The sequence below is a fragment of the Anguilla rostrata genome, chromosome 9, assembly GCF_018555375.3.
Source record: "Anguilla rostrata isolate EN2019 chromosome 9, ASM1855537v3, whole genome shotgun sequence".
Classification (NCBI taxonomy): domain Eukaryota; kingdom Metazoa; phylum Chordata; class Actinopteri; order Anguilliformes; family Anguillidae; genus Anguilla; species Anguilla rostrata.
In genome coordinates, this window is record NC_057941.1 from 30,292,012 (window position 1) to 30,318,701 (window position 26,690).

The 26,690-nt window shown below is 42.0% G+C and overlaps 2 protein-coding genes across 7 annotated transcripts; one reads left to right on the top strand and one right to left on the bottom strand.

The window, feature by feature from the left end:
• Window positions 1-801: 801 nt before the first annotated feature.
• On the bottom strand, window positions 802-17,023 carry LOC135262362 (tumor necrosis factor ligand superfamily member 10-like). Its single transcript, XM_064349404.1, has 5 exons — window positions 16,690-17,023; window positions 11,115-11,264; window positions 5,046-5,082; window positions 4,578-4,673; window positions 802-1,448 (listed from the first exon to the last, which is right to left on the bottom strand). The coding sequence occupies exons 1-5, from the start codon at window positions 16,882-16,884 to the stop codon at window positions 1,003-1,005; spliced, it is 924 nt and encodes a 307-aa protein (XP_064205474.1). The 5' UTR covers window positions 16,885-17,023; the 3' UTR covers window positions 802-1,002.
• Window positions 17,024-17,027: 4 nt separating this feature from the next.
• Window positions 17,028-26,690, top strand: LOC135262351 (myosin-10-like). Of its 6 annotated transcripts, XM_064349374.1 has the most exons (16): window positions 17,028-17,166; window positions 17,960-18,930; window positions 19,387-19,437; window positions 20,356-20,396; window positions 21,947-22,032; window positions 22,144-22,287; window positions 22,715-22,736; window positions 22,832-22,935; window positions 23,345-23,826; window positions 23,958-24,066; window positions 24,156-24,193; window positions 24,345-24,442; window positions 24,744-24,778; window positions 24,981-25,060; window positions 25,394-25,532; window positions 26,126-26,690. In XM_064349374.1, exons 5-16 carry the CDS (start codon window positions 21,973-21,975, stop codon window positions 26,246-26,248), a joined length of 1,434 nt encoding a protein of 477 aa, XP_064205444.1. In that variant the 5' UTR covers window positions 17,028-17,166; window positions 17,960-18,930; window positions 19,387-19,437; window positions 20,356-20,396; window positions 21,947-21,972; the 3' UTR covers window positions 26,249-26,690. The 6 variants fall into 6 exon arrangements, with proteins under 6 accessions (XP_064205444.1, XP_064205445.1, XP_064205442.1 ...); XM_064349375.1 differs by lacking the exon at window positions 17,028-17,166 and having other exon boundaries at window positions 17,660-18,930; XM_064349372.1 differs by lacking the exons at window positions 17,028-17,166; window positions 17,960-18,930; window positions 19,387-19,437; window positions 20,356-20,396 and adding an exon at window positions 21,225-21,504.

Consider the following 26,690-nt stretch of genomic DNA (forward strand, 5'->3'; position numbering starts at 1 on the left):
ACCATATAGATACAGAAAAGGAAAAACAAAAAAACAAAAAAGTGGAGGGGGGTGAATCAGAGTTCCCCTAAAAGCTTGTCTCTGCTGCATCTGTGTCCTGTGCCTGAGGCGTCAGGCTACTGACAGGGAGCTCTGAGCTGTGGACGGTGCTGGGGTGTTTGTTCAGTCCCCTCTCGACCATGTGTACGAGACGTACATCCCCCCTTCATCTTTAACTTCATGCAATGACACTGAGAAACTGCAGATCTCACGCTCAATCTGTGTGCGTGTGTGCGTGCGTGTGTGTGTGCATTCGTGCGTGTGTGCAGATCTCCAACTCTGGCTGTGTGTGTGCGTGCGTGTGTGTGCATTCGTGCGTGTGTGCAGATCTCCAGCTCTGGCTGTGCTACATTCCTCTCTGCGCTGGGGAACATTCGCCCCATTTTTCAGCTTTTTTTCCCAGTGTGCTTTTCACTGGCGGACATTTCCCTGCGAGAGACGAATCTGCATTAAAATCTCCCTCCTTGAAAGGCCCTTACCCTCCCCGAAGACGTGTGCTTCTCCCCTTTAAAGCACTGTTGGCTTCCCCCCACGCCCCCCCCCCCTCCCTCCCCCTTGCCTGCTCGCTAAAGCGCTGGTGTTGTACCCCGCAAAAGCAGTGCTCTTATCCCCCCTCAAAATCAGTGCTCACATCTAAATCCACTCCTCTAAAACTATCCTTTCACTCTGCCCTCTCCAAAGCTGCCCTATTACCCCCCGCCAAAGCAGTGGTATTACCCCACCCCCCCAAAAAGCAGTGCTGTTACCCCCCCTCCCTCTCTAAAGCAGTGCTGTTACCCCTCTCTAAAGTAGTGCCATTACCCCCCCCCCCCCCCCCAAAAAAAAGAAAAGCTCCTGGCTCAGCAAGCTGTCTGTGCGCACATGTTCCATGGAGTGTGAGAGGTGGGGGGGGGTATTTTGTGAGACAGGGATAAAATATGACTTTCAAAGTTCAAAGGACAGCCTGGTCCCCCCCACCAGGGGTCACAGGTCAAGCCGGAAAGCCCCGAAGTAGCTGGAGGAGTCGTCGGCGTGCACGGTGCTCGGCGAGGAGACGGAGATGAAGACCTCGTCCCCGGCGCGGAGCTGGAAGAGGCCGCCCTGGTAGACCGAGTGCAGGGCGTACTCCGCGTCCGGCGCCCAGCACTTGGTGCCCACGCCCTTCAGCAGCTGGATGGGCCGGGCGTAGGACGTCTTCTTGTACACGCACTGCACCAGCTGGTGGCTGCCGTGATCGCCCTCCCCGGGCGACGGGTAGCGGAAGTACACCTGGGAGTACAGGTAGTAGCGCCCGTCTCGGGGCACCCGCAGGCGCCCGTTGGACAGGCTCATGTTGTGCAGGTGGGCCCCAAAACTCTGGTTACCCCAGGATCGCAGCAGGTGACGGCACGACTGGTGCAGGTCTGGCTGGGGGGTGAAGAAAGCCGATCCTGAGAGAGACGGGAAGACGGGGAGAGGAGAAAGTGGGAGAGAGAAAGGAAGACAGGAGGAGGGGAGAAAGAGGGTGTTTTCAGTTTTAACAAAACCTTTATTGTACAATGCATACAGCCAATCTCATACTGTCAAGCCTCAGGTTAGCCCCTAAGGCCCCAAGTAGTAGAAGACCAGAACACAAAAAAACGTAAGAAAAACTAAACAGAACAAAGCAATACAATCAGTTACATCAAACCATTCATCAAATAGTCATCATAGTATGCTGTTAAATACTAGTTCTCCTCCCTACAGACTACACACAGCCTCCCAATAGCACCATTTGCCCTGAAACACACCCAGGGCCTGCACTCTACTGCAGAACTCAAAGTCTATTGAAACTCTTCATTTGAACTGAGATTTATACATATCTATGATGTTGGCTGTAATCCCAGCATCTTCCCTCTTCTTCCTGCTGAGGTACACGGCCATCTTGGCCTGTCCCAGCAAAGAATTTACCATACAGCCCATGTTTTTTTGTAAGGGAGAGAGAGAGGGAGATGGGGGTGGAGAAAGAGGGAGACAGACAAATACGGGGGGAAAAGGAATGTGAGAGAGGGACAGTGAGGACCAGGGGAAGAGATAAGTATGGAAGAAAAGGAGGAGAGAGTGAGGTACAGGGAAAAAATGGATAAAGAGACGATGAAAGAGGTAGGAAGAAAGATGAGGGTAGAAGATGGAGAAGGTGCAGACAGGAATGTTGGGAGGGCAGGAGGGTGAGAGGTAGAGAGGGTTAACCAAACACAAGGCACATTCCTAAATCAAAATCACTATCACATGAAACCTCGCCTAACATCGCATAAACAAAACCTGCTGTGCTTTGTTTTTTTAAGGGATAGATTTCATGAATGTTTTTCATTTCCATCCTTCTGCTCTGCTGTATAGCATATAGCAGCATTAATATCATTTCATCAGCAGGGAACTATCAGCCGGCTTAATGCCTGTACACTGCTGGTAGTCTGTGCTAGCTGGGTGCTCTTCTCTGTCCTTGTAATCCCAATGGTGGAATGACCTTCTGCAATAAGACAAATTTGCTTTTTCCAAAAAATTTTTTTTTACAAAAGTCTAAAACCCCATCTTTTCAGCACACAGCAATATTCTGTTTTTAATTTTTTTTTTTTAAATAACCCTTCACAGTTATTGAATTAGGCACCTTGGTGGTGGCACGTATGCGACTGCAGCTTTGCACGAATGCTCAGGGAATCTCATGCATGTCTATGGGTGTTAGCTAACCGTGTTAAAAGCGCTTTTGTCAGTCACTCTGATTAAAAATTCCAAATTAGTAAATCGCAATTTTTCCTGCTCAATACTCTTCACATTTAGACATGCTCATAGCTAGCTAGTTAGGGGCTAGAATAAATACATTTTCCTACAATTTAATGTTCAAGTCAAACAATACATGTTGTGCTGCTTGTCGTAAAAGAAAAAACATAGTATTTAAAGGGTGCTTCTCAATACAGTTGTATGAATTGTATGTTATTTACTAAAACTGCAATTCATTGTCAACTGAGGTTGAAATGTGGGAGACGGCATGGGTAATCATCGAGAGACGACGGTGAATTTCAGTCTATTCAAGCAAATCCAAGTTTAAAAGTTCTGGTTTGATTTATAGTATCCTTTGATTAAAACTGATGTTTGTGGTCAGGCCAGCCATAATGGGTTTTATTGACCACTGCTGTGGGCGCTTACATTTAAATTGGTTTGTCATGAGCCTTTGCAATCCCTGAAAGACTTGATTGAGCTGCTTGCAGGCATATACATGTTGGTTTATGCACAATGCCAAACAGTTTTTTTTCCATTGAATAACAAAAAAAGAAAAGAAACAAAAGCATAAGCTTTTGTGATTACAATGACATCAGTGTTCTGTTTCTTCCACAGCATGCATTCTTCCTGACAATCTGGTTACAATGTAAGGGCGAGTTGTTAAATTGTTTAAAAGTCTGACGTAAGATCAGTGACAAAAAAAACACTTAACATGCAATCCATTTTCACTTGTCTAAAGCCATATGCTCGCTCACTCACACACAGAGACATACTGTGTAAGTACAATTCAACAGTACATATACGAGCACACGTACTAGGGCTGTCAAAAAATATTCGAAGTTCGAAAACTATTCGAAAATCTTTTTTTTTTTTTTGAAGTTTGAACCTAAATTTGAACATTGGAATATTAGTTTTGGATCCCGCGTGCGGTGAATCATGTTCATGCACGCAAAGTTAATTTCCTGTGCTAACGTTACTTCCTCTGTCAATAAAAAACGTTCTGCCCTGGATCCAGAGCAAGTGGATCGTCTGGTTTTCCTTGCCAATAACCTCCAGTGATACTTTCAGCTCCATGGACACCTAACGTTAATGGTCAGCTAGCCTCGTGAGCAAGTCTCTTTTTCCACTTCATTCAACAGGTCTGGTCAGCTAACAATTTGGGCTAAATAATGTTCCCGTGGCAGGCTATGTTTCCTTTCTGTTCTGAAGATTTTGATAAAATTGGATGATGAAAGAAGTTAAACAAACTAAACAGAGTAAGTAATATATGTTGTTTTTGTGTTAGGAAATAAACAGGGATTTCCTATAAACAATCATTTCCCTATTATTGTGATTAATAAATGCCGAGTTGTGGCAAATTACATCCACGAGAAAGTGCTTTATTCATTTGCGCATTATGCTATAGAAACTGCAGGGGGCTCATTTATAAAATGAACTTGCGTGCATACGGTCAAATCGAGTCATGTTGAAATTTTATAAATCACTACTTTGACGTGATTTTCTACGTACGCGCCACAAAGTTGATCTAAAATACATTTTATAAATGAGTTCCCAGATGTAACCTAGTATGAAAGTTCACCAATGTCCTCTATTCTACTGCCCGCTCGTGGAAAATAACGCGCAGGCCAGTTTAGAGGGAGCGTCACGTGCATACTGCGCCCGACAATAAGCAGCTTATTTTTGTGAATTATAGGCAAATGATAGTCGAATATATTCGGACTCTAACTAATTACAAAAGCTAATATTCAAACTAAATTTCATGGCACTTTTGACAGCCTTAACACATACACACATTTAGTTACGCATGCATGCAGGCGCACACACACCTTGCAGACCGCTGTCCCGGAGTGTGAGATGGGCGGAGGGTCGTGGGGCCGCAGAGCTGGGACCGACGTGATCGGTGCGTGGTTGCGCTCGGGCCTCTATGGGGCACAGTGCAGGAAAATCAGCGACGTGGCACAGACACCCCAAAAACCTACTGCCCCATCGGCCTAACACCCCAAAAAACTACCACAATACAGACCTGACATCCAAAACGTTCTACCCCATAGGCCTGTTACCCCAAAAATTTCCAATCTCATAAATCACGTAGCCCGCAGGGCAGATATCCCAAAAACCTACTCTCCCATAGATTTCATACCCCAAATATCTATGTCCCACAGTGTGGATAGCAAGGTCCAAATAGTGTGTGTGAGGGGAGAGAGATAGAGAGAAAAAGAGAGAGAGCAAAAGAGCAAGAAAGACGTTGTGCAATGGACTGCCTTCTAGCTGTCGAGGCTATAAATGAGTCTTACCTTGAAATGTGTATTTGGAAATAATGTTCTCAGTCACCTGAAAAAGAAAACAGGCCCCCTTAGTACTGGTGACAGGCGATGACAGGTGATGGCAGGTCACGGCCGGTAATGGCACGTAATGGCAAAATGATGGTGAGTGCAGAGGTTGGCTCCCTGACTCCCTGAAACCTCTCTTCCACTTCTCGTGAATATCCCACGGATTAGACAGGAAATCCTCCTCAAGGGTGTTCTTGTGCAGCCGAGAGCACACATCAGCCATTATGAGATCAGAGATAAGCTGTCTGAGACCGTGCCATACATAACCTTACACAGTGACACTACAGCCAAACACTCAAGAGCTCAGCAACCCCCAAACACAACCTCATTCTCTCTCCCGCTGCTACCAAGGCCCTGTGGGGGGAAAGGTGTTTGATCAGCAGGCTCACCGTTCCCTATAGTGCTGTCCCCTGTCCCTCATTACAGTGCAGTAGTGTACAACTGAGAGTTTCCTTTACACTCATACTGTACAGTACTATGCAAAGGTCTTAGGCACTTGTAAAAAAAATGCTGTACAGCTAAGATGCTTTCAAAAATAATGAAATGAAAGGTTATAAATATCGAAAAAATAATAATAAATAATATAAAGAGCAGTAAATAGTTAAAAACTAAATAAAATCAATGTTTGGTGTGACCACCCTTCGCCTTTAAAACTACATCAGGTACACTGTCCGGCAGTTTTATAAGAAAAATTTGCTTGCTTCTGGCTCTCCAGGTAATCCCAGAGACGCTTGATCAAGTTTTTATCTGAAAAGTAGTCTATTACTTTAAATATTACTTTATTTAACAACATACAAAAATTGTATCTGTAAAATTTCATTTTTTGGAAAATTCATGCTTGGAAATCTCAAACTTGCTCTTTTCTACTGACACACTAATGCAGAAAACAAAAAATAAACATCTAAGACCAAATATATACTATATATTTTATTTAAAAATAATTTTATTTTTATTTAATCTAGGGTGCCTAAGACTTTTGCACAGTACTGTATGTGCTGAGCCAATCCTTTACACTGATATATGCTGAGCTGATTCTTTACACTCATATACGCTGAGTTGATCTTTTAAACTGATATATACTGAGCTGATCCTTTCGCTAATATGTGCTGAGCTGATCCTTTATACTGATATATGCTGAGCTTATCCTTTACACTGATATGTGCTGAGCTGATTCTTTACACTGATATATGCTGAGCTGATCCTTTACACTGATATGTGCTGAGCTGATTCTTTACACTGATATATGCTGAGCTGATTCTTTATACTGATATATGCTGAGCTGATCCTTTACACTGATATGTGCTGAGCTGATTCTTTACACTGATATATGCTGAGCTAGTCCTTTACACTGATATATGCTGAGCTGATCGTTCTCTCGCGTCAGGCAAGGCAGACGCTTCTGATTGGCCAGCGCCTGTAGCACATGCAGAATCAAGCAAATGTCTCCAATAATCAGATGGATGTTCATCTCTCTGTTCAGCTTCGTCGATTGAACATTAAAAAGACACAATTGCAGCCTTTTGTTGCTGTGAAATTGCACATGTTCAAATTGTAAATTCAGTATGAATTCTGCCATATTTTAGACAATATAAATACTGAGGCCCATGAATGTCCACCACAGACTCTCATAAAATTCTAACTTACTCTCACTTTGCAATGAGATGATTTCTTTAACATGACATGACAGGGAAAGTAGTTTAACATTTCTGTTTTATTCGATGGCTCCCCCTGGAGATGGTATGTGCAGATGTCTTTTACGCTGGCTTTGATGAGACGCACGCCTACACTGTGGACTTTCTTCACCTTAGCTTTGTGCTCACTAACTCTGCATAGTGCTTTTTTCCCTGAATGGAAGTAAAATTTGATCATTTGTAAATCCAGGGTTGTTGATGTAAGCGATGTACATGTATGGAATATAGAATATTGGAATACCTGAATATTTATCTGTACAACACAATTAGTAATAATATGTGTAATTATAAATATTAAATTATGCTAAGTTACAACGCAACTTTCACCAACTTATTTCACAGATTCAATGTATTCCAATGCTATCCATGTTTAGGTGTATTCCCTCAAGCAAACTGCACCCATGTTTCTTCATTGCATTGAACAACTGCACAGCTAAATGAATATCGAGACTATGCACTTCTGACTGATTTCCTTTCAGATTCACCTGCCACCTAGTGCATTTGCCCGGACTGCTGAACTAATGAACCATACATGGACACTTTCACCAGGCTATGAACTACACAGCCAAAATCGTCTACCCCTATGTACAGAGAAATGGGCCAGAGAAAGTGTTTGTGGGGGCAGACTATGTATTAGTCCGAAAGAAAAGAGTGCAAGCACAGGAACGGGTGCTTAGAGACAGCAACTTAGAGACAGTGACTTGAGACAGTGACCTACAGACAGCCACTCAGAGACAGCGACTTGGAGACAGTGACCTGGAGACAGCGACTTGGAGACAGTGACTGCTCAACTCATCTGGATCCGTACGCTTGCTGACTGTGGTTAATTCTCTCCAAGCTCCAGGCTTGGCTGGCCTCTGGGCATCCTTCCCAGTCACAACCCGAACTCGGAGCAATAAGGCCGGCTTCGCGTGCCACACACGGGGGGGCTTTCCGAAGCTGTGTGTGCTGTACGTTGCCAACTTCATGAACCCCCCCTGCACACAGGCCCTGAACACCGAGCCGTGTGGAGGGGTGTCTTGAAACAAGCCAATGAGAAAAGCTGAGCACAAAATCCCCCACTTCCCTCCCCCCACCTTCTCTTCTTTTGGTCGAGTTTTTGAACAGATGGCACTGCTGCATTTCTCTGATCGATACTGTGTTTCTCAATGCGATAAAGCGTGCGACAGCATGAAAGGGATGCCTTTCCAGTAAATTAGGACACAATGGAAAAAGAATCCGGATTCAATGCCATTTCATAAGTTTTAACATCTTGCTGGAGGAGTCCGTCCTCCTGAGACGGACGGAGGATCTCCTGTCAGTCTGCTGCCCTCAGGCGCACTCGCGCACACGGACATACGTGCGCAGTAACACACGTGCACACGCACGTGCACCATTGCGCACAGCGGCCTTAACACTTAACACACACACACGCCAACAGAGCCAGAAACGGACCCTCGCCTGGGGAGGGAGAAGCCGCAGCTGTCCCAGAAACCCCCCGGCCCCAAACACCCCCGCCGGGGGCGCTGGGGTATCACACCAACGCCTTCCCGGGGTCATTCCCTCCCCTCTCAATCAGAAGGGGAAAAAAACACGCAGATGAAGACCAGATGTGTGGCGAGGAGTCTGAGTACGAGGCACGCAGATGAAGACCATATGTGCGGCCAGGGATCCGAATACGTAGCATTAATGCTGCGTCCTGTATTTTCTCCTTTTGCAGTAATAACTACCAGGTGTTCTGCCTGTGCTTTTACCCAGAGACCCGGAGCTCAGCCGCTAAGTGAAGCAGGCCTACACGGGCCCACTGATTGCTTTTGGCACTTTTTTTTTTTTTCACAGCCTATCCCTGACCCGACCCGACCCGACCCGACCGTTTTAGGTAATGGGAAGAGCGCTGAGTGAATCTGCTGTCCTAGAAACAGGTGCTCAAAGCCATGGTAATGTAGACCCAATGGTCATGGCTCTCGCACTGCCTGGCATAGACATCAGTTTGTGGGCGGCCAGGGGGCTGGGGGGGGAGTGGACAGGGAAGAGATGTCTCCCCAGGCCATTGTGCATCAGCCAACGCACAAGCAAGTCAAACATCTTACAGACAGGTACACATCATGCTTAGATGCTTGTACAAAATGCCTGACTTTGTGACCTCTGTGTCATGTGACCACTGTTTTGCCCATTATGCTCAAGGCATCTCTGCAGGTTCTTGAATCTCAAAAATTAGAAGGTATAACCAATTCTAGTCACCTGGAAGTGTGGTGGAAAACCATTGCACATCTAGTGCATAAATATGGATTCCAAGAGCTTCTGTTCAAGCAGAGTGCATATTTTTCCTCAGCAGGGAACTTTGTAAATAAATAACATGAAGTGTTCGCCTCCAAGCAAAATGGATGTTTTTGGCAAATAATCTCAATAATCTTGATTTCTACCTGAATAATAAAACTATTGCTTGCCCTATGAAGTTGAATGTGATCGAACAAGAAATGAAGCTAACCATTTTTAATGGAAGGATTTAATAAATAAAATTAAACAAATAAATAAATAAAATTTACAGGGTAATAAAATAATACTGTCTAATGTATAAATGCTTTCAATCAAGTTGCCAAAAAACTTGTTGCTTACTACTACCCCAAAAAAGCAAAACACAGTTCTTTCAGCCAACTCAAGAATTTCTCAAAGCTGTAAGGATTTCTGACACCATAACCAAGTTGGCACTCTCCCATTGGATCCCGTTGCGAAACACTCTAACACAGAAACAGACCGGGCAAAATAAAATGGTACAATAATGTGTTTAGATGAACACTGGAACAACTCTCAAAACCTTCCATGTCTAGCCTGAATGGTGGGATGACATTTATCCATTGTAGTGAATTCTGTTTATGCAGAGAAAAGCCTTTCTTCACATGAACACATTTTCAGAGCACAACAACACATGAAATCACGAAAGATGAAAGTACGAACCAACTGAAAATGAATAAATTAAACAACAAACTAAACTATACACCCTTTGCAGAACTACCTTTGGAATGCACTTATTGCACGTCACTTTGGATAAAACCGTATGCAAAATAAATGTAGTGTGTGCAACTACATGCATGCTGTGGGAGATCCAAGGGGTGTGCAGCTGGAGGAACGTCCACTGAAAGCCCAAAGCCCTGCCCAAGGATAACACAGCTCTTCTTTCCGGGTCATGAGGTCAGCCTGGCTGTACACACTCACCAGCGACTGAACGTGATCGGCTTGTTAAGGAGAGAACTTAGACGCTGAAAACTCAGCAGAAGTTTTCTGTGTTTGGCGGTTCTTGTATGGTCACTCTACGCTATTCAGCTGCGTACCCTGCTGCCCTACATATAGTGAAGAACATGAGCAGCGATGTAAGTGCATGATTGTACGGTGTAGATAGCCAACACAACATGGCATGCAGACTAACTGGATGTCAGATCCTTGCTTTTGCTCAGGCCTGAAAAAATGAAACTCCTTCTGAGAAAACAGTGGGACCTGATTGGAGACTTTCTCAAGAAGTCCAGTTCATCTCCAAAAACAGGAGATGGACCAAGGCTCAAAGGTGCAGAGGGTGGCCCTGAACACCATGACTGATGAGGTCGGGAAAGTGCACCAGGATGCCTGGCAAGATGAGCTGAACCAGCTGAGCAGGGCAGAGCTTCCCGGTGCACTGGCTGTGTGGAGATTGGACACATCCTGCCTGTGTTCAGCAAGAGACGCGGTCATGCTGGGCATAGAAGGGGCTCCAGGTAAGTTCAAGGAGAAAAGTGAAGATGAAATGAATCAGCTCTTCGAAAACTCACAACAGACTAAATGATAAAGACTGATGGAGGGTAAGGCCGTGGGACCTGCACGTGTCATAAGAGGCACTTGATGACGAACATGAACATCTGAGGGAAACTGAAGAACTGACAGTGAGAATGGAGGAACTGCAAGTACATTACTAGTGAGTGCAGGGTAAGTTACCAAAAACGCTCGTTTAAAGCTTTGTAGATGCTCTGAGAGTAGCTTACGCCAACCCAACGCGCCACACGCTATCCAGCTGGATATTTCCATACGCAGTCCAAGTTAAGAGCCTTTCTCTTCAATGTCCCACCTATGCCACGGAACCTGAAAACCTGGCTATAAAGCTCCTGCACTACAAAGACAGATAACAACAATAACCTAAAATAAGACAGAATGTTTCCAGTTATAGTTTAAGTATTGGTATTAGTCCGGCTGGTATCTTTATTATGAGAAAGAAAAATCAAGCAATGAGTTTTAAGGTAGCTTCACTAACATTACTAACAAGTAGCAATAGAGGTGGGAAGGGAGCTGGGCACAGACTAACCCATGTGTGAGATAGAACTGCACTATTTGTACCCACCTTGGATATGTAGGCCTTGATCCCCTCTGCCAGTTTTACGCAGGGCTCCCCAAACAGCTGGGCCAGGTTCGGGGGGATCTCCTGATCCTTGTCCAGGGCATTCAGCAGGCCCAGGCACCGGAGCTCCTCTGTCACCTCCTGTGCCTTCACCTGCAGGCCATAAAGCAAAGAGCTCTTATAGCTGTGCCAAAATGTAGTAACATAGCAGAAAACTCAATAAATACAGACCTGGTCCCCCCCCCCCAACCAGACCAAAATAAATAAAAAAGTATGTTATAAAGGTGCAGAGAAACTTGTACGTGTCACTCAAGAAACTGTTACCATTCCAGAATATCATTATGTTTATTGATGATGAAGCACCAATGTTTCTGCAAAAACTGGTACTTGGTTAGGGGGAATCCCCTGATGTGTGTGTCACCAATGCTTCTAGGTAAAAGCTATGTTTGTCTCTTTCTTCATTAACACAAAGGAACTCACAGATCATACTGTGAGCTATTTCTATTTCCTTTTCTGGAAGGACAAAAAAATGTGTCCATGTTTCATTGTTATTTTCTGTGTCCTCAATTTGTCCCGAGGTTGCAAAGTTTATTACAGAACGAAAGTAGCATTCAGCAGAGCCTGACTAGTGAGGTTTATTTGCCACTAATGTTTATGCAAGGGCAGTGAATAACACTGCTGTTTTTTTCAGTTATTTGGCAGATAGCGTAAAACCGAAAGAGAAAAACATTCCCAGGAGCAGATGACCGCTCTGTTTGATGAGAAAGACAGCAGACTTAAATGTTTTCATGCAAGTGTTGCATGAAAGTCATGCTGTTGGACTGCAGTCATTCTGGGCAAATTAAAGCGCTACACATCTGATATCAGCCTCTGGCAGGCTAACACAGACACTCTCCCATCTAAACTTAGCTCCTAATCGTGGCCCGTATTTAAACAAGGTTTGAGGCCTCTACTTTAGTTACAGCGCAAGTATAACGTATAGCGAGCTAATAATAGCACTCCACGCCGATTCAGAATCATGCTCCTCTCATTCTCTGACTGTCTGTGATTTATCTGTCCTTGATAGGGGAAATCAGATCCTTCTAATGTCCATATACCTCTAGTTCCAAAAAAAATCTAACTTCAGTTCTTTAAAAAAAACTTTTATTATGGTATTTCCCTTTATTTACAGGTAAGTCAGCTCAGGACTCCTTTCTCATTCGCAGTGATGACCCGGACCATAAATGCAGACAGGTACAGCAAAAGATTTGTAGCTAATATGCTGTAAGGTAGGATGATCCAGATGTTGAGAGTTAAGTTTGGAAATTTTTTTGCCAGAAGTCATGGGATCCTTCCTGGCCATAACACAACAAAGGAGAATGTGAGGGAAAGTCATGATGCGTTTTTGGTTTATATAGCCCCTTGCCAGTTTACACAAAGTAAGGCACTTTCAGTGGTTCTGCAACCAAACTGGAGACATGGCTAGATCAACTCCTTTTCCATTTAAATCCTACTATTCAGCCAAAAGTCTTTCTGCTTCAGAATAACACGACCAGCCCCTTTATATGTCACATATTCAGTTTTAGTGGATTAAAACACAGTTTCACTGTGGATGCACAGTGATTAAACATGGGGTGATTACTCTGTACGGACCTGCCCAGAGACTGCAGGTTGAAAGATTTGCTCAGGTGTGGGGAGAGGTACGTGGGTGGGGCTATGGGTGGAGGTTTGGAGATGGGGTTTGGGGAAAGGTGTATGGAATGGGCTAGAAGATGCAGTGTTTGGGGATGATTTTTGGGCATAGATTTGGGGGTTGGGCCTAGGGAGGAGGTATGGAGCTTACGGGGATAGACAGGGTTCGAACAGGGAGGGATCAAGGGGCATCTGGAAAGATTAAGGAAGACATTAATATTGTGGTGCAAATGTTTAGCAAAATATCATCCTCTGTTTTGCTATTTTCTTTTCTTCAGTCATTACATTCTCTTTTTTTTATTAGTAACATTATCATCCATCATCCATGGTTTATTTTTGTCACTTTTGTTTTTTCCCCTAACTTATCTGAATTTTTTTTTATGTTTTAATGAAGACATGAAGTCAAATAATATTGAATAAATAAATAAATAAATAAATAAATAAATAAATAAATAATAGGCAATTTGCTCACAATGGATCTCTGGTACCTCACACTGTATCCTTACAGTTGTACACTGTCCCTGCAAAATAAATCAAACAAAAGACTGTGCAAAGCACTCCAGAACTCTGTGTGGTATCAGAAGAAAGAGACTCTGCATATTTTGGGTTGCCTTGGCACCCTGGTTACCATGACACCACAGCTATTTTGTTTAGGTGGACAGCCAGTGTTCACAAGCACAGGAGATGAAAGACGGCCGGGTTTTTGAGTGCTTCGGCATCACCCGAGGGACATAAAAAGAGGGGACCGCCCACCTTGTTTAAGAATAGATTAAGGATGGACAAGTGGACTTTCACTCTGCAGCGAGGGCTAATAAGGGGGGGTTGAGGCAAGGTAGAGGTGGGAGGCATTCCCTCTGTACTTTAAGGGCTTACTATTCCTTCAGTAAGAAAATAAACATACACACCCCAAAAACTTCCTGGTGTAAATTAGGTATGCTAATCCAGAAGGAATGTAACCATTCAGCCATGTAACGATTAACGTGGTGACCCGTGGGCCCTTGTCAGAACACCCTCCCCTCAGTCCAAAGGTTCCCAGCATGTTCCTGATTCCTAAGGACTTCTCAAGCTAAATGCCCAACCTGTGACACAATGAAAAATGCTATGGTACAAACTGTAAACACATTTGACCTCTCTGCAACTGCCTGTTCTGGTACTGTTTAAAGTGGATGCATTTGAACAGTTTATCTAACTCTAAAAGAAACTAGTACCCATTCCCAACATATGTAGGCTACATACATTGCACTAATTTTGATATTTAAAAAAAAAATTTAAACAGAATGGCTTATGCATCTCTGTGTCTACAAATATTTTCAGTGTTGCCTTTCTCTATTGATGTTCTAAAGTTTTATATTTGACAGCGAGCGCACACTGGATCTTACTTCATTATTGTGTGACTCGCCGCATCTGCGTCCAAACTGCTGAGCTCGCTGGCTCTGCTGAAATGAACGCCAATTTAAGCAAACCCAAAGGATGTCAATCACGCTCCAGAGGGTCCAAAGAAGAGAGGTAACAATAGTTTTATTAATAAACTAATTTGACTAACAGCAACAGCCAGATTCGATGGTGACGTTCATTAATTTTATGAATACAGATAAATATTTAAAAGATTTCTCAGATTGGTGTTTTAGAGTCACTTATTTAGAAATGAGAAAATTTAAACTGTGGGATTCATTTTCTTAAACTGCATTATACTGCCTAACACATGATGAAGTCAACTTATTTCGACAGCTTCCCTGCATATTGTCTACAGGTTCCAATAACATAACATCACTGTGTAATGTCGTCGTTGTAGATTGTGTTTTTAAAGAGTGTTTCTTATTTCATTTTCAAACTCAATTGCGCAGTTTTATTTTATTTTGCATAGCGAGTCTGGGGTCCGCCGACTGGCTTGCAGCTGATAATTTATCAGGTCTATATAAGCACGTGGATAAGGAAGTGCATTACGCTTGCGCCAAAGAATGTAGCTGACATTGGGATGTGGTCATAATTGTTTGTTCCTACGTTTACCTGCATGTGCAAATCCACAGCGACCACAAAAAAAACAAAAAATTAACTGACGGACGAATGTTTGTCTGCTCCATTCATTTTCGCCTTCGGTCTCTACCCGCTTCTGTGTGGTCTAGAATGTATTGCGTTTATTCAAATAATCTACAAGTGGACAGTCTGTGTTTAGGAAAGACAGCTGGGCCACAACAGTAAAATTTCAATAGCTCCAGCATGGATGTTGAAAGTGTAGGCCTATTGTCTGCTCTCGAAAAGTTACAAGACCCACGAAAAAGAATGAACTGACAGATTGAGGTTACACTAAATCGGCTGGCAACGTCGGCATAATTTAACAAAGACAAAAATCCATTCTTCGACCCCTCATTCATTTAAGTTTAAGTCTCGTACGCCCAAAGATTTCAATAAAAAGCGCTTAAAATCACTGTTGGCTTGAAATCATGGACTATTCTCAACGATCTATGTCAGCTCTGAGATTTCGGACTCATCTGAACATGATTAATCACCATACATTCGTTAAAGCCTACTTTGGGTGGCAGGGGTGACTGGTACAGACTAGAAGCCAATCTGCATACTCTTTCGCTTTAAATGTTTAAAAAGATTGTCATTTTAATTTCCTCTTTCGATACGGTCACACAACTGGCTACACCGAGGGCAGCAGTCTACACTGGACATGCGTTTTGACAAACCGCCACCTGAACTTGAGGAAAGAGATGTATGTTTGAAAGAAAATGAATGTTTCTTACTAGGCCTATATTATTTATACGTAAAAATAAGTTTGCTGTTTCAAAATCTGTGGAAAGGGATAATGTGTTTTTGGTCTAATACACTAGAATTACCATAGCATATATTGAACCATACAGAGCGAACGTTTACACAAAGCCAGTTTCTCACGCAAATGCCTATTTTGACCTAATTTACACCTGATGCTTTCACAAAAATTTAAAATAACACAGGTGCAATGCGACACAAACAGCTGAGAGCGTATGGCAGGACATGCAAATCATTAGTAGTGCAAAAAAAGAAGTTCTTACTGTCCGCTCTGCAATCCCACAAACAGATCAGTAAACAGCCTAGGCGGTAGAACATCGCGATTATTCCAGAGCGAAAAGCCTCTGCATAAACTGAAATGTAAGTGACGTGTCGACACCTTGAAAATACGCAAATTGGCTACATGCGGACTCAACTGTAACCGAACGCTCGAGGCAACTACATATCTATCGCCTAGCAAAACCATTTTAAATCAGTTTTAACAGTAATGATTCAAATTGGGACTGAATGTGTTCAACTCTTTAAATGTCTTCTAGTTAAAAGTAAAATCACATCGCATATTCCAACGCAGATATAAAATTTAAAAGATGCACATTAGTAAACACAAAAGCGAAAAAAATAAGAAAAATCTCATTTAAAAACAGCCTACATTTGAACATACGAGATATATATACACACACACACACATATATATATATATATATATATATATATATATATATATATATATTAGTTAAGAAAACAAAAAGAGATGCATGCCCATATAGAGAACAATAGGTAGTCTACCCTATGCAATGTAGGTAAAATAGCCACCAAAATAATGCTCACTATTTTGGTATGCAGACGACAGTCTGTCAAATTCAATAATAAATGATTAGGTGAGCAATACAACTTTGCTGAGTTAGTTTACTCATTTTAAGTAGGTCATGTAACATTTCAGAATGAACTACATCTTTAAATTTGTTCTAGGGTACATAAACGCAGCTGGAGCAACGGTAGCCTAGGCTAAGTCTAAAAAAGAAAGATCTTTAAAAAAAGTTATTTTAGTTATTATATAAAGTTATTTAGGCTACGTCTGACAATATGGCATACATTTGATAATTTCCCCATACATATTTTCATTCGTTTATCTTACCTGAGATATTGAAATATTTAGGTAGACGAAGAGTCCAGTGGTCGAAGCGATTTGCAGTACGACCACGGCGATAACCACCATAGCTACGCACAACTTGGACGGAGCATCTCGCCGATTGTTCGTTGAAACCATCATGTAAGAGGAAGATTCACTACTGACGGATCTGAAATATTCTTGGCTTGTCTGAGTTTCCATTGCATTCCTATCTAATGAGAAAAAAAAACGAAGTGGGGGGAACTAATAGGCATATACATGAGCAAATAAAAGCTGTCCTCAAGTTTGGCGTGGGAGGGCGGTCGGTATTCCTTGTCCAGGAAAACCACTGCAGCACGAACTGATTGACTGCAGCAACTCAAAGCCGGAGATCGCGGTGCAAAGTTTCACCACCTCCAAGGTAGTCGCACATTAACCTCTTTTTCAAACACAGAAGACTTGGGGATCCGTTTGTGCAAGAACGTACAATACTACTACAAGACGGTACGACAGCAATTTGTTTTCCAGTGACATCATATAAATGAAGCCATATTTCCAGACGGATTGTAGAATATGTAGGCCTATCATTGGTTTACCAAATTTGACATGGCTATCATGTCAGTAATTATTTACAAATCATTGTTCAGCTAGTATTGTTACTGTCGTTATTATTACGCATGTTCTGTATGATCTGAAATAGTTTGGTCAAACATCACAGAGTGTGGTAGGGCTGGCTATAACTCATACGCAGCGCATTAATCCACTGCTTCTGGAATTCCTCGGCCTTCATAGTTCAAGGCTTTACATAATTGTAAATAATTACCTCTCTAGCCTCATAACGGTTGTGCATTGGGAACATTTCTATTCAATATTCCAGTCATTTACACAACACGGAAAAGTTAGCATTTGCACTCTTTTGCAGTAATATTCAAGTATCAGAATGGAAATATGTAAACAAAATGTCATGTCTGAAAATGGCGCTGTATAAACACAGCCATGCAGAATGAAATCTCAGTCTCTGAGATTACAATATCCTATAGAAGTGTTCTTATTTACTCTTATAAGAGCTTGTGAGCTGCCATTATTGAGGACCTTTCTTAACAGCACATTTCATACACAAATAATATAAACAAGGACCCTAAGTTACAAAACGTTTCCCTTATCCTCTCATTCACCATTTTTCCCCTGCAATATTTTTTCCATGCACAAGAGTTTCTAATTCCAAATGCCTTAGATAGATGCATTTGGCCAGGTGACAGAAAAAACACTTTTTGCTCACAATTTTTTTCCACTGCAGTTTGAAATTCCCTCCTGAATCTCTGTCACATCACGGCACCATAATCTGCAAACTGGGAATGTTGTCCTCAAAGACACGCACATCCTCCAACGTCGACGGCACGTTGAGTATTTTTTGTGTGCCTCTGCTCTGTCCTATGTCTTGCGCAAATAAACAAATAAACAAAAATAAAAAAGAAAGAAAAAATTGTAATAAATTTTTATGGGTGGGATTCATTTGGCAAAATACAATTGTAATATATGATATAATTCCCACATGTTTGTATGTTGATTCATTGTATTTAGAACACCACTCTTTATTTGTTCTGCCACTCTCAGAAGGGGTTCCTCGATTTTTAACCCCTGGGAGGTCATGCATTTCCTTGAACTAACAAAAATTATATTATTTCATTACTTTAAAAATGTCTTGTGTTAGATTTCTTTGAGATTCCTTTATTATTGCAGTAGTGAGCCCCACAAAGTATATTTTTAGGACTAGAGCAGAAAATGTGGTGATTTGAAACAGCCTCTCGACTTTCCCTTCAACAGTGTGATTCATTGATATGAAAGGCTACAAAATCATTGAAAAAAGGTCACATTTCGTTTGCTTGGACTGTTTGTTTTCATATTGATACAAAATGAAAAACTGCAAACAATGAAAAATGTTCTTCCTAAAATCAGTAGTTGGGTTTGTACAAAAAAAAAACCTCAGATCGAAATGAAGTTTTTCCAGTAGATTTTTAACATTGTTTTTGCTGTGTTGTGACTGAATGGGTAACATACTGTACAGTTACAGATGCCAAGGAGTTTGAGTGATCGATCCAGCTGGTTTATAAAACCCTGTTTGCGCTACAAATTCCCCATAATATGAGGTAACCAGTAACGGGGTGACGTGTGGGAGGTTGCAAGCAGGAGCAGGCATGCAGTCTGCAATATCTGAGAGTGTTTGGGAGGGGTGGATCCCTCAGTTCCCCCTGCACCAGGGCTTGCCAGGTCAGTGCATGTGCTCATAAGGACAGACATTCTACAGACATTCTCACTTGAGGAACAGTTTTTTTTCTGCATCAGTCCAGTCACGGCACTTTCAGATGCTGCACTTACTATTTTCAAGTGTTCAGTTTCCATTTTGAAATGTGACATTTTCCATTTTAAAATATGACGCTTTTCATTTTCAGATTCTGTGTAGCCTGAAGCCATGGCAGTGTCGTGTAGTAGTTAGTGCGCAGAAGGATGCTAGTGTGATTCTCAAACATGGCTGCCGTTGCACCTGCGATTGTGGTATCTTCCGTGAAATGCTTCATTGAAGATCCAGTACTATGGAATGAAATTTTTTTTTTTAAAACATTATTTTACCGTCCACATGGTCATCTGCTAAACAAGTACATAAAATGCATATATTGGGTGGCATTTGTAGCATAATGGACAAGGAACTGGTCTTGTTTTCTAAAGGTCACAGGCTCAATTCCTGGGTGGGACACTGCCATTGTACCCTTGAGCAAGGTAATTAACCTGCATCGCTTCAGTGTAAATGTCCTGCTGTAGTTGTGTAAGTCGCTCTTGAGAAGAATGGCTGCTAAATACCTGTAATGTATAATAATTTGAGCGATAATCTAAGGCTACTCAAAGTTCAAGACCGAAAAACTGCAGACTGCATTGCTTGTTATACCATTTGTGTCATTGTAATTGACAGTTTTAAGGGTTGTTGAATTTAACAACTAACTGTTTTATCATAAATACTTTCCAACCAAAGAATAAAATTAAGAATCAGCAAGTTGATGGTAAGTGGAACCACTAAGAGTATGCTTTCTGGACCCAAGGTTGATATGTAGATGAATACAATGGATGGGCAAGACTGAAGTCTGGCACAACCAAAAAAAAAAAAAAAAGACACACATACTGGTTTAAGTTTAAAAAAAACAACCTTTATTCACAGTTTTTAGATTGAAACTACTATATTGAGTTGTATATTATGTGAATGTGGATGAATTTGTGTGAAGACTTAATTTGCTGTAAATTGCAGCACATTAGACTTCTATTTTTAAGTAACAAGATTCTGAATCATATTGAAAAAAAAATTAATGTTATTAAATATGGATCTGCGATGCTTAAACAAAAACCACCTACTGAGCAGTATATAAATGTATAAATTTTGAAATATTTTTTGACCATTTGGCAAACAGACTTCATGGGAGGATATGCACGGGTAAATTGCAGGGAATGCAAGAAAACCAGGTTTTATAGGGATGCATTTTGAATTTTCAAGTCTGACTTATCTAGCAAAGATCTGATGCTCCATCTCCATATTTAACAAAAAAGATCACATTGTGGGCCAAGCGTGCAATTTTAAGAGTAAACTTCAAATTGAGGCAGGAAGGAACAGCCTTTATTTCTTATTTTCGCTTTTTCATTTCCTATTAGAAGGCGAGCTGGAGACGAAGGTCTGCTGTCCAGATCGGCAGGTATAAATTTAATTCCTGTCTAAATTTCTCATTCGACAAAGAGCGTTACTGGATTTAATTATTCAGGATTATCAGGGCCGGCCCAAGGTTTTTGGGGGCCCTAAACAAAAAGTCTATATGGGGCCCTCTGTTTTGGTCAAAAACCACCCCCCAAGCCCCAGCCAGCTAGATTTGGCACGAATAGAAGTATATTTAGATTAATAAAAAAAGCCATTGTCTTAGGGAACACAATTATTTATTTAAAAAAATATATTTATATATATCTTGGAGGGAGGGGGCCCCGAACCAATCGCGGGGCCCTAAACAAATGTTTACTTTGTTTAATGGGTCAGGCCGACCCTGAGGATTATTATGTAAATATGGCATTGCAGGTCATTTGTACTGTTTGGTGCACAGACAGATTAGGCGCTACAATGTCTTAGATTGTTATGTAATTTGTCTTTTTCATATTGTAAACATTTTTGTTCAAATAATGCCAATCGACTAATTTCATTTAATCCACTCAGTAGCATCTCAGTATTGTGCCGGGGATTATTATTGGATATGAATTATTGAATGTTTCATGAACAGGAGTAATTTATGGGCAATATCAGATTTAAATATAGGTAATGTGCTCTCACTATAGTGCAATTTCAGCTCCCTTTCATTGTGACCATTCATTTAATTTAAAAATATGCAACAAATATTCATCACAACGTTTGCAATGTAGGCTAATAAAGGTTTTGCCACTGGTGTCGGATATTAATAAGTACTTGGAAACTCAGCGAGAGGCGTTATGTCATTAAACCCTGTTGGGAGGTCCGAGTTCTTCCTATGGATTCCTCTTCAGTAAATGTGCGTTGTACATTCAGCGTTTTCTGAAATGATGACGTCACAGTGGATAATCCTCGTTGGTCTTTATATAGGTTTATTCTGCCTGGTTTTACTCATTGGATTCATCGAGATTAGTTTGATCGAATACTATTGAGTCATCGAGTTTGGATAATTCCACCCACTTCGTCTCCCATAATGGGGGCGATTTGGCGTGGAATTGTCTTGACTTTTTGGTTAGCGTACATACATTTTGTGCCTAAGATCGTTCTGAACTTTTTGAACGCAGAACACCAAGGTAAGAATTTTGAGACAGCTGGTATTAATGTCTACGGTCTTCATTTAGAACAGTTTTATATATTGGCCGATAAGTAGGCCTATCTAATACAGCCTAGTAGCCCCCGATCTTCCCCCTGTGTTGATCGCATTCGGTTAGCTAATTAACTCGCCATCAGACGATTGACGGGTTAAGTGGTTATGAGAGCCAATCACTCTGAACAACGAATATGTTGGGTATGGGGTCATCCGACACTTTAGCGAGCGACTCGGGATGATCTTCCCATCGACTAGCTAATGCTGTAGCCCCATACTAGTCTGGCGAGCTTGATATTGCATTTTCCGAGAATTTAAACCGAACAAATTAAATTGACTAATTCAAGTAGTATTTGCACGTCGATGGTTGTTCGACCACATGGGTCTTGTTTTAATATTTAAAAAATGCAATGTGTGCTGTCTTTAAGGTGTCACCAACAGCTCGGATGGTACCATGTGGTCAGACAGCACCCTCCTGTACATCAAGGAGCGGATAACACACTATGCTGGAAGCGTAAGTAATTGAATCTTTATTTCATACGGAAGGGTTTATTCTGTGTAGAATGGGATTTAATAAAACGATGCCCAACAAGCCTCCATATTGGTAAACCTTTATTTTGTTCAGCCCATGGGAAACCTACCCAACCTACCCACCCTACCCAACCTACCTGAATGCTGGAATCTGGTCCCACCATCGTATGACAAGGCTGAGTGGCTGGTGTTGGGATCACTGATAATGTTTTCCATAAACTGCGTAGCATTGCTTGTGGTGAGTCACTTTTTCTTGACATGATATTGCGCATTAATTTAACATGATATTGCATTATTTGAGCAGTTAGCTTTATTTACATTATCTTATCCCATCTGCTTGATCCATGAAAAAAAGCCTTTGGAATTTCACTTTTGGGTTTGCATTTTGCATTTTGTACAAGTTAAATCAATGCCTTTTTTTTTTTTTTTTTTTTTTAACTTTGTAGATAGTCTAATCCTTTTTGTTTGAACTGAAGTAAAGCCCCTCACACTGTACCATTAAACGAGAGCTGCTCCTTATAATTGTGCATTCAAATTAATCTGGACTATTTTAACTGAGTGTAGATTTGTCTGTTTTAATCAGCAATCAGTAATCAGTTTCTATCAGCAGTTAATTGCACTTTTGTATTGATTATGTTTCTTTCTACTTGTCTTTTCCCCTTCAGTTTAAAACCAGGAAGCACCAACGTAAGTTAATATTAGTTGACACCACTTACGTTCTGCATGGGAGTTCTATGCTTCTAGAATGTTCTTTAAGGTATAAGGTTTGTTTGTTTCATTAGGGACTGGGAAAGAGCTTGACAATAAAATCCTCAAGCTTCACAATGAGGTGAATGCCTCAAAAAAATCTGCTTCTGCAATGAATCTTCGTTACAAGGAGCTGAAGGTGAGCTTGTTTATAACTGACAAGCTTGGTCAGTTGATGCACAGAAAAATGTTGTGTTAATTTAACCTGAGTACATATAGTCCAGCTGGGACCACAGAACATTTTACTGTGTAGTTTACAGATATGGTCTCCGATGTCTCCCAATTTGTCATCTATAGACCATGAAGCACCAATTGGTTCCTGGTTGCCAAATTGGAGATATCTGATCTATAGATGCACAACTTGCTCTTGTGGGGGTTTAGGCCGGGGTTGTCTGTCAAGCTAATTGTGACAATTGTTTGTGAAATGCGCTATATAAATACATTTTGATTGATTGATTGAAACTCGTGATTTGTATTGATGTCTGTATGCTTAAATGTCAATGATCTTATAACAATTTTTATAAAAAATTATTCCATGTTTGAAAAAGGCATCATTCCACCAGATGCAAAAGAAATCAGCTCTACAGGCGGAAGAGAACCATAAGACCATGGAAGCAGAGAGACTGAGGAGCAAGACCATGATTCAACACTTGAGGACTGACTTGGCTGCCAATATGGACATCTGTAAGAGAAAAGAGCAGAGGCTGGTAGCCATGACCCAAAGATGGGAGATGAGGGAAGAGGAATTGGCTGAGCTGGCAGTGAAGAAGCTGTTAGAGATGGCAGAGCAGTGTAAGAGGAAAGAACGGAAGCTGAGGGCCATGGCAGAGGTTTGCCAGGAGAAGGATGACCAGCTGGCAGCCATGGCTCTCACACTGCAGATGAAGAAGGAGAAGGTGGCGGACCTGACAAAGCTCTGCCAGGACAATGAAGAGAACAAGGCCACCTTGCTGAAACTGTGCCACGAGAAGGATGAGAAACTGGCAGCCTTCTTTGTGGCATCTGAGCACCAAGAGGCCGTCCTGCAGGAGTAAGTATGGTGGCTGTTGAGGGACATGTGGGTTTCGTAAATTAAATGACAGGTATTGGACTCACATATTGAAGGATGGTGAGTTGCTGTGGTTGTTTTCAGCTGCAGAACCTGTATGCTCTGCCTTGCAGGAAGATCGCTCAGGAATTGGCCCAGCAGTTGGAAATCAACAAACTGAAGGAGAGGCTCTCTGCCCTGGAGGATGAAGTCAAAGAAAAGGAAATCCTGCTCATGGCCCAGGTAAGCAGTCACTTCATGGTCGAGTTTACCATTTACCATTTTATACATAATTACTGTTCCTAATGGTTTATCTCAATGGTTTGTTACAGAAAGAGGAACAGCAAGAAGCAGCCATTCTGCAGAAGAAGTGAGTTCAGTAGCCAGTCAATCTTCTGATTGAAAATCTCCACAGTAAAGGTGCTCCACAAAAAGTTTGCCATCGGCTAGAATGTTGACTGGCTGATTTTCACACACAAGAGTGGTTTGTGGCTTTATGCTGTCCTTTCATCTGTTTACAGGCTCACAGAGGTCAGCAGTGAGCTGGCTGACCTGAAAAGATCAGCCGCCAGTTCCTCCCATAGCCTCCCCACTGCACAGGAGACCAGTCCTGTGAAAGGTGTGCACCTGTCCATTGTGGCTGCAGTCAGACATCACACTTGGGCATGACCTTTGCCCATACACTGTCATGGCTATCTAGCTAAATAAATTCACAATAAAATGTAACATGCTTACAAGATATCAGCAGAAAAAAGCCTTTATCTGCATTTGAGGCTAAGTAATGACTAGTCTCACGCAGTGAAAGGTATTTTGTGTTCTGGCCTGGGATATCTGGGTGCACTCTTTGGGTGAGGACAGTTTAAGATGGTTGTAATTTATTTGCTTTCTCCTGAGTACTGTTTTTGGCCTGTCTCTTCTAGTTGAATGCATCGTACACACCACTTCAAATGGTCATGTAAGTAACATTGCACTGGACTGTACAGCATTAACAGAATGTTACGAATACCCGCATTCTTTTCATGATGGTTGACCCTCTTAGGAGTTATTTTTGCTTGGGTCAAATTTTATGCAGCATGTTCTCGAGCAGAATCCCTGTCAAATGTTGAGTTTAGACGCAAATGAACAGTTGAAATTTAGTGATGGGTTTTCTGCTGCAGGGAGAGGAGACTGATTCAGGAGTTGAGAGGGAAGAAAGTGACCTGGCAGGCTCCAGGCAGCAAACCATCGCTGAAGAGAAGTGAGCATCAAAAATGAGGCTGTGGAAATACTGCCATTGCACACATGGGGGCGACAGACACAACATCTAGGACATTTATGTTACTGTAATCATGATCAAGAACAAAACTCTAATAAGATAGGACCTTTACCCCAGACAAGCCATGTGAAATGGAAGGGACTGAAGAGAATGGTAAAAAAAAACAAACTCACATGCTTTGGTGGAAAAAAAGATTTAAAGTGTCTGATTTTGCAGAAATACAGGACATAGTTGAGTTTTGAGCAGTTGCTGGAATAAGGGTGTGAGAATGATGTGCGTTCTCTCCCTTTAATAACTGCCTTCTCTGGGTTGCAGGAAGCCAGTTCAGGAGGTGGGCGGGGCCTGCAGGCGGGAGGAGAGACCCGGTCGAATCAGGGTGGAGTTTGGCTCTTACCGGCCCAGGAGGGTTTACACCCAGGGGCAGGAGACCACCCAGAGCTCCGGCCAGACGCAGGTGAGGAAACACAGCCAGTGCTAATGCAGAGCTCTGATACTCAACACTGATACAGCGTGCTAATACTGAACACTCACTAATAAAGCACTGATAAAGAGAGCTAATACTGAACACTCACTAATAAAGCACTGATAAAGAGAGCTAATACTGAACACTCACTAATAAAGCACTGATAAAGAGAGCTAATACTGAACACTCACTAATAAAGCACTGATAAAGAGAGCTAATACTGAACACTCACTAATAAAACACTGATAAAGAGAGCTAATACTGAACACTCACTAATAAAGCACTGATAAAGAGAGCTAATACTGAACACTCACTAATAAAGCACTGATAAAGAGAGCTAATACTGAACACTCACTAATAAAGCATTGATACAGAGCACTAATACTCAACTCATATAACACTGATACAGAGCACTCATACTGAACACACACTAATAAAGCAAGTTTGTTCCAGTGGTTGAAGAAGCAGTTGAATTGTCATAGCCGTGTGCACCTCAGTTTTCTTTGGCTTTTAGGCCAGGGAGAATACTCATCCCTTTCTCCTTTTCACACATCCCCACTCATGTCTTTCCCTGCATATGGTAGCATGGTTGGGGCAGAGAGAATGATAGTGGAGGAGTGGAGGGTTCTGGCAAAAGAGGCTGGGCTGCATGGAACCGACGACCGAGACAGCGCTCGAGACCCTGGGAGCAGCACTGTGATCGCTGAAACGGTTAAGAGTTCATCAGTGGGTCATCAAGGGGGAGTTCTGACCCGAATTAGAGAACAGAACACAGCTGATGTGTCTTCTGGTCTGAACCCTCCCTTCATGATGCCTGCTGTTCACAAGTCCACCTTGTGAACAACAGGGGCGCTGTTGTGCTGCTTGTGTTTTTCTGCCCTCTTTTCCTGTTTCTCGTTCTCTTTTCTGTTTATCTCACACAGGATTCCTTGTTGCATGTGCTCACTATGAATGAATGAGGTGGTACTGGTCGATAAGGAAAACCCTGTCTCATTGAGCTGCCAGTCTACCGGCAGACATTTTGGAGGACAGCCCTGACTGCTGTGTACCCTCAAGATTTGGACATTGCATTGATGGGATGGCGCCAATGTTCTGATGGGATTAAAAAAGTCAAAAAATACTTCAATAAAGACTACTGTAATGAAAAGA